The sequence below is a fragment of the Monopterus albus genome, unplaced genomic scaffold (genome assembly GCF_001952655.1).
Source record: "Monopterus albus unplaced genomic scaffold, M_albus_1.0 scaffold57.1, whole genome shotgun sequence".
In the NCBI taxonomy this organism is placed as follows: domain Eukaryota; kingdom Metazoa; phylum Chordata; class Actinopteri; order Synbranchiformes; family Synbranchidae; genus Monopterus; species Monopterus albus.
The window spans coordinates 424,322-432,572 of NW_018127937.1; the positions used below are offsets into that span (position 1 = coordinate 424,322).

The following is an 8,251-nucleotide window of genomic DNA, read 5'->3' on the forward strand; positions in this document are numbered from 1 at the left end:
CGAGCGACAGCATTAGTCCGAGCGACAGCACCTTCTCCCGGAGCTCAGCGCGCACACATCCCACCACCAGAGGACACGGAGCCGCGGACAAAGGCCGGCTGCCGGTTTACAACATCAACCCACACTCACAGGCTCCGGTAAGGCACGGAGGAGGGGGCACCGGGGCTGGACACGTGACACCAGTCTCCCTTTAAAGAGACGGAGCCCCTGCAGGTGATGTCCGCCTGGATCAGACGCCCTCACCCTGACTGCGGGTCAGCTCTAAAGCCGTCCGGCTGTGACGTCATTCAGCGAGAATTGCATGAATAAATCAACACAACCAGACCTGACGCTTCTCGTCTCCTGGTAACTGGGTGCAGTGGCATTTGGTGACACAAACTGGCATGAGGGAGATGCTGAATAGGTCAGAGTCCTTCCAAAGCACCAGCTGAGTTGTATACATCCAGCGTGACTGTTTACACCAGTGCCAAAAGGAAACAACATACAATTTGAATGTAACAAATATTAACATAAACGCTCTACTCAGGCAGGTGGGGGTGAAGAGGACTCAGGAGCCAGCCATGATTGTGCCTCAGGAATCAGAGGAGCTTGAAGACCTGCTGCAGGTCTCTGATGTAGGCAGGTGCCTGAGTGTGCATAGTCTTAAACGTGGTCTTAGAGTGGGTTGTGAATGTGTTGGCGGTCCTGTGTGAAAAGATCAGGACTGTGTTACACAGTCCCTCTCACACAGCCTGGTCTGGAGCATAGCAGCATGGACCACAGCCGACCGCCCAGGGGGCGAGCTGCTGAGACAAGTGGAGACAACAGCAGAAACGGGGGTCTGGAGGGCCCCTAGAAGCCAGCTGGCCTCAGTGAAAGTCACTGTCAGAGGGCAGAGAGCTCTCTCACCTAGTATTGAATGCCATACCATTTAGGAAACTAAAATAGAATAAAAGTTGAGTAAAAATAGACTAAAAAGAATATGAAAACCAAGTCAAAGTGGTTAGGAAAAAGCTAAACAGTACAACCTAATAGGCTACGACTCAAACATTACAATTGGTGACAGTGGTGCAAATAACAAGATTGTCAGATGGCTGTGGGATTGAGATGCACATGGACAGTATTGCAAATGACCAACAGCAGCAGATATGACGGTAATAACAGTCAGCAGCAGATTTACATGTAATACAACAAGAAGGGGGAATGTACTGGGTTTGTGCAAAACAGCAGAGGTAGTCTTTTTAGCTAATGGACAGTGTTACTATTTAAGATCAAGTATTTTACCAAGAGTAGTGGTGGAAGAAGCATCAGTACAAGCAAGTACTTTAAAAGTAACAAGTCCTGTATTCAAAATCCCACAGACAGTACACAAGTATTTTCAGTTCAGTACTGTACTTTATTTCCTATTTTTTAGCTACATTATCTTCTTGTGTGTGTGCGTGTTTTTTGTGCCTGCCCTCCACCTCAGCTTATTCCCTGGGGTGTGGTACGTGACTTAGCTGCTGCGCCCAGGCCTATTTGTTGTTTTCGTTAGCGGTCCTTCGCTCGGACACAGTCTCGTGTTACCTGCTGGGAAACATAACACACATCACATCTATGGGACACTAAGTTGGAACTACATCAGAACAAAACAAACAAAACTCTGTGGTTCTTTATCAAAAACCTTTATTAGCTCTACTTGGAGCACATTCAAGCTCCGGCGCCATATTTCTACAAAATGCTCTCAGTTAAACAAAGCTGTCGTCATCAGGTTTGTGTGACAACAGTTGCACTGACACCAACACACCACATAGTGTAACGATGCTGCGATTGTACAGAAACGAGTGACCCCGTGATCTGTGCTCAAACCGCCCTACACAACATTTCCGCAGCAGAGCAGCTTGTGGTCAGTGTAACACACACACACACACACACACACACACACACACACAGAGTTGAAGTGTCCGACAGTGTGTACCATACTAGTGACTTTGTCTGTGAGACAAGAAACATGTTCAAGGGGTTTTCTCCAAACACAGCAGGTTCGTTGCTGGTTAATTAGGTTTTGTATGTGGCCTCTCGCTCGTGTCGTGACCAGACTGCCTGCTGGTGAAGACCACACAACATGATCAGAAGGGAGAAAAGTTCTGTGTCTAAAATGTAATGACACAGTGCATGTTGTCCCATCACCAAACATGTTTCTTCAGAAGCTGCAGGGAGTTGGAGTGGCTGAGACTCAGTCCAAGGAGTGAAAGATAAGAAACACAGAGGCAGTTTGCTGCTGTTTCTGTCTACACTGCTCATCTGTCTATGTCTATTTTAATAACTGCACACTTAGAGTTGGGGAAGCTGAAAATAATCAGAGCTTATAGGTTCTTTGTGTCACTTTCACAAATGTTCATGGGTGACAGAGGAGGCCCTGCACGCAGACCTGGTCTCCTCCTGTGACAGAGTCCAACAGCAGAGGGAAAATGTTTGCTCAGCAGGACCTGGATTCTACTCCTGCAGCTGGTCTGGGTTCAGTGTCTGCTCAGACTTTGTCTCCTGCCTTGTTGTTGAGCCCCAGAGCCTGAACCATGTCCAGAGTGAGTCCGCTCTTCAGAGTCCTCCTCACTGAAACACACACACAGCACGTGTCAGTGATGCAAAGAGACGCAGGCTTCGTTACAGGTAAAGATCGAGCCACAAACCAGCTGAGTAAAGTGCCCCGAGATGATTTTTCTTGTGATCGATATAAATAAAATAGAACTGAATGGTCCCAGACTTTAAAAATGTTAAAACTACGACTGTGTGCAATCTAAACACAATCTAAAGCTGCAGCAGAAGAAAGAAGTGGCAGCAGCTGTGTCAGGGGGCAGGTGCACTAAGCTGAAGACTCATCCACTGAAGCTGGACCAGTGTCAATAGAGCAGACATCAGCGCCTGTCTTCCTTCAGAGACTATTGGAGCTGCTTTTGTGCAAAATAACAAAAACATTACAAACCACTAGGCTCATGCTCTAGGCTTGTCCTTAAATTTACAGCTGCACAAAACGATTTGACTGTTCTTTCTTCTGACCCAAACACTTCAACATCACATCTTCAAAAGAGCATTTGGGAAAATCTTCGCTCTATGGTTCACATTCAATTTGACCACAAAGAACTGTCAAGTAAAACATCAGTGTTACGCGCTACAGTCATCAGGCTGTGTACTCACATGACTTCCTGTTGAGCCGAGACTGCTTTCGGGTCTTGGGGCTGGACGGTCTGTCTGAGGGATTCTGGGTAACAGACTTCACCAGTCGGTCCATGATCTCATCTGTGGCGTCATCCTGGCAGCTGGTCCCGTCTTCTTTGGCTACTGACATCTGAGACGGACTCACCGTGCCCAAACCTGAGGACCAGAAGCACAACATCAGCCAGCACCAGGTGACCACCACCTCGCCCTGACTGCAGCAGTCAGAGAAGAACAGTGTTCTACCATGTAGACCTCCGCATGATGCTCCTACTGTATGTGGACTTAAAGGATGCTCCACAGTTTCATCAGTGTTTGCTGCAGCGCACTTACATGTCGGTTGTGTCTCTGCTTCAAGGTTTGATACAGAATTTGGGTTGAATCAGCAGCTGTGAACTTAACCTGAACTATGTGAGAGCAGTTTCTTAAATGGGCCTCATAGAACCGACTCACCTCAGACGTTAAAGCTCGGCCGTCTCTTAGTGTCCCGGAGCTATGAGGCCACTCTGTCTCCCCGCTGTCAGCTGCCTACACAATGCCCCAAAAACTAACATGCATTTCTAAGCAGGGTTCAGTGAAGTGATGAGATGAAGGCGAGTGCGAGTGACTGATGTGTCTGAGGTCAGATTGCAGCGTCCTGAACACGCACAGACTTCAGAGACATTTCTATAGACGCAGCAGCGAGCTGCTGTCAGATTCAGAGCTATGGAGACAGATGGGGTCTTACTGCGGACGGCTCTGGTGCGTCGCAGACCTCTCTGCTCAGCGCTCACACTACTGCTGATCAGCAGGTTCTTCATGTTCTCGTGCTCCTCCTCTTGATCTGCCTCTGCTGCCGTCGTGATGAGGGAGGGGTTGTCCTGATAAGGCACCGCCCCCGAAAACTTCTCTGTCTGAGAGGAAGAGGAGGAGAGAACTGGGTTTAGTCAGGCCTTTAAAGAACCAGAAAAGTCCTGTTTCTTGGGCTGTAGCATAGATGCCTGTGATGCGCCTAAGCAGTCACCATGTTGCAGCAGGGTTCAGCTCAAACTGCAGAGGTCCCCAGAGTCTTTTGGATGTTTTTAGTAAAAGAAATGACAAATCTTTATTTTACTGTTATAAAATTTGATTATTTGTTTTGCATAATAATGTGCAATTCAGTATTAGTTTTTTCTTTGATTATCTAGTAAGTAAATTCATCTTAAACATTATAGAACAGTCACTGTCTCCAGAGAAAGTGTTTTGGTATGAAACGCCACAGTTTAACCACATGTCCTGTGTCATAAACTAATTTCTACAACTGTAACAACCCAACAGCTGGAAAGTCGGTTGTGGATCCAGTGAGTTTCTGTGGACAGAGCTCCTGCCTTCAGACGACCACCTGCATCAGGAGGCTCCCCTGTACCAACATGGCAGCTGCAGTGAACAGCAGCAGCTCAGGAGGACTTGAATGCCAACAGATAAGTTCTATTCTACAGCTGCTGTAGATTTTCTCATTCCATGCTACTACCAAATGTTTCTGTAACTGAAATGACTGATTAAGAGAGAAATCCCAAAAGGCTTGCCATGAGGTGTGGCTGGTAAGTACAGCTTGTGATGAGAACTCTGTGTCAAACCTTCACACTGTTTCACTGGTGTGAATGTCAGCCCACTGTAGTGGGCTTCAATAGATAGGAGATCAAGTATCAACACATACTGGATGGGGACTGTGCTCAAAAACCAAACCACAGAGGACATCCAGTAAAACACAGTGCAAAGATGAAGGCAGCAGCCACCATCAGCTTGAGAAGCCATTTGCACTGTTGTGGTTCATGCTCCTGCTGCTGACCTCCAACCCCTGCAACGGCAGGAGGAGCGGCACTAAGGAGGTTTACCTCTGTGATCAGTTTGCCTCTGGTCTTGGTTCGCTCTCTGTGGGTGGCTCGTTTTCGTTTGATGGTAAGGATTCGCTCTCTGGTGGTGCGATACTCCAAAGCAAACTCACTGATGATCCGACAGAAAGCAGTGACTTTAATGTCTCTGACTGAGGAGGACGGCTGACCCAGGTACAACAGGAAGGAGTGGAACCTGGAGTCATAAGACACGACTAGTTAGGATCAGGCAGAATGTACAGATTAAGATGAGAGGAAACCCATACCTGCTGGGAAACGTCACTTGTCATGGAATCTACTCCCAAATCTAGTTCACAACACTCACCTCAAAATCTAGGACACGTTTACACAGCTGGTATATACTGGAGGCAATACGGCATGGATTTAGACACAGTTATAAATGCAGCTGTTACACATGAGAGATGACTGACGGAGGCTGAGCTCCATGTCCTACTTCCACATTGGTTCTTTAACCAGATACTGTGTGTGTGTGTGTGTGCGTTTGTGCTCGTAGGGCTGGACAGCCTGAGGACATCTTTGCACTGTGAGGACATGTTGTCCAGTCCTCACACCTGCAAAGGGCTGTTTGAGGGTTCAGACCTGGTTGGATGGTTCAGATTCGAGTCAGTTTGAGGCCAGGGTCAGGGCAGACTGGGGCTAAACATTTAGCTGTGATGGTTGAGGATAGGGTGAGGGTTAGGGGATGCTTTATGCTACTGACAGCTGTGTGTGTCTGACCTGTTGATGACCCTCCTGTGCACCACCTTCAGGATGATAATTCTCTGAGTGCAATCCTTCAGAAAGTCTGTCATCTTGTTTTTGAGCACTGTTTTGGTTTCATGTTTGGCCACCACCTTCAGGTTGTCCCATGATGCCTTGCAGCGTTTCTCCAGCTGGACCAGGTTTTCTGAGAGCTGCTCAAAGTCCACCTAGAGAAAGAAAGTCACCTGGTCACCACCTGTGTCTGCTACCTGAACTAAGTCAGGTGAACAGTCTGGGAAGGAGATGAAATTGCAGTAGAGAAGAATAGATTTGTACTTTTGAAGAGCGGGTGATGGCTGGGATCTCAGAGTAGACATCAGAGGATTCTGGGTAATTTTCCACCACCTGGCTGCAGGTGTGATGCAGCAGAGACTGTCGGTGAACTGTGTCCTTCACCTCCACCACTTTCTCCAAGTAACTGAGCTCAAAGCCTTTAGCCTGCGCACACACACACACACACACACACACACACACACACACAGGTAGCGTCTAATTACAGCTGCAGATAAACACCGTTGTCTTTTCAGACACAGATTACAGATGAAGGCAGCGATCTGAACCACGTCAGCTGATCCATGGTCCAAGTTGTCATGAGCAAATAAAAACACTATATTCTTATTTCTGCACTTCCCAACAGCGGTGTGTGAGAGGCACTTGGTCCAAGAGTCAACAACTGATTATTTATTTACTGATAAACTGGTGCACCATGTGTAGAGTGATAGAGTGAAGTGAACCTGGCCCCCATCAGAGGTTCTTTATCAGTCTACCACAGAGCACGTGAACTTGCTTCGAAACCTTTTTGTTATGAGTGAGTCTTTAACATGTAACGGTGTTCCCACTGGAAACACTTTGACTGCAGTTTCTGTTGGGTATGTGTGTGTAAGGAGGGGTCAGCTCAGTGCTTTCAGTCAACAGGTGAACCAGACATGCACACGTGTGCTTCTGTTCTCACATTGGAGCCGTTGAGGAAGTTGCCGATGGCGAGCAGCGCTGCCAGGATCCTTCTGAAGGTCTGATTGGAGGCTAGCTGCTCCATGCCCAGCTTCAGGTCAAAGAGCGGCTCAGCGATCTCCTGCAGGGGGCGACACAGGCACAACATCCTGTTGGTACACTTCATTACCTGGGGTGTTTCCTGACAAACATGTTCATAGATTTCCTTCCTACAGCCAAGCAGAGCAGGGAACACGGGCACACAGCACACAAACAGGAGGTGAAAACTCTGCAACACTTGTAGTAAAAAGCAGACGACCACAGAGCGAAACGCACTGCTCACACCGGTGATGCTGCAGTTTCCATCACTTTCTAAAACATTGCACATCAGATTTTTTGGATGTTTTGAAACTTGTTGACAGCAGTTTTTTTTTTTACCTGTATTTATTCAGGGTGAGCCCACAGAGGCCACTTCTCTGTTTACATACACACCTGGAAGCTGCCCAGTCCAACCGCAGACTGACCTGTGGCCACTGAGCAGCTCCACTGGAGCAGTTGGGGTTGTGGGCCTTGCTCAAGGGCACCACGGTGGTGTTACTGAGGGTGGGGCAACCACTGCTTTGTCACTTGTCCCACCCAAATTTAATGCTGCTGGTCCAGGGATTGAACCAGCAACCCTCCAGTCTCAAACCTTTAGGCCACCTCTGCCCACTTTACCTTTGTGGCTGCTTTTAATTCTATTTATTGCTTTTTTGCAACATCCATTCAGCAACAATCACTCTATACAGTCCACCACATTGTTAGTGGCAGGGTCCACCATCAGTGTGCTGGATTCAATGACCTTCCTTCGGCCTCTCTCTGGCTGTAAAAAGAAAGTAGTGCCTCAGACATGGTTGGATGCAGCATGAAGCCCCAGCTGCTGGAACAGCTCCTCAGCCTGGGCTGAAAACTCCAGCCAAGGCTGGATTAATACCATGATGTCCCAGGTTTCTCAGTGTGTGTAAGTGTTCAACCCTAACGTACAAATTCTTTTGTTATTTTCTTATCTGCAAGTCTGCTGTGTGAGTGCACACGATGGACCACGAGCCAGCAGCCAGTTTACAGCACAGGGATGCTACCTTAACACAACCATGCATCTTTTACATTTTCTGGTTTGTGGACATGTGAGTGCAGCCTCACACACATCCAGACAAACAGCAGCTCTCGGCTTAGTCTGAAAAGGCCTGAGCACATCAGACTATGAATCAGAACTAAAGGTCTCTGCAGTCCACTGTACAGTCCTGGAGACCATACTCTACCCGCTGTGTGTATGTGTTTTACCTTCTCCAGAGTCTCGTAGTTGAGTTTGAAGGACCAGAGCTGCAGGCGGTGGGTCAGGGCACTGATGGAGGCCAGGCTGAGCAGGAACTGCTCCGCTGTGCCCAGAGGGACGTCGGGATTGGCCAGCTGAGCCTCCTGGATCTTCTGCTTCTCCTCATCCGTGGGGGTCATGGTCAGGATCTTCTGCTCAGGACAGAGGGGGGGGGGGGGGGGCCCGG

At 48.2% G+C, this 8,251-nt stretch overlaps 1 protein-coding gene across 1 annotated transcript in view; it reads right to left on the reverse strand.

Annotated features, from left to right (window-relative positions):
- Nucleotides 1–1,624: 1,624 nt before the first annotated feature.
- fhod1 (formin homology 2 domain containing 1) overlaps nt 1,625–8,251 on the reverse strand; it is a 45,000-nt gene continuing 38,373 nt past the window's right edge. Inside the window, exons 17-24 of the mRNA XM_020602660.1 lie at nt 8,034–8,216; nt 6,736–6,855; nt 6,060–6,221; nt 5,760–5,950; nt 5,025–5,217; nt 3,899–4,064; nt 3,154–3,330; nt 1,625–2,571 (exon numbers count right to left, since the gene is read on the reverse strand). Of these exons, the coding sequence (XP_020458316.1) occupies nt 2,489–2,571; nt 3,154–3,330; nt 3,899–4,064; nt 5,025–5,217; nt 5,760–5,950; nt 6,060–6,221; nt 6,736–6,855; nt 8,034–8,216 (1,275 nt within the window). The 3' untranslated portion in view covers nt 1,625–2,488. The remainder of the gene's footprint in view (nt 2,572–3,153; nt 3,331–3,898; nt 4,065–5,024; nt 5,218–5,759; nt 5,951–6,059; nt 6,222–6,735; nt 6,856–8,033; nt 8,217–8,251) is intronic.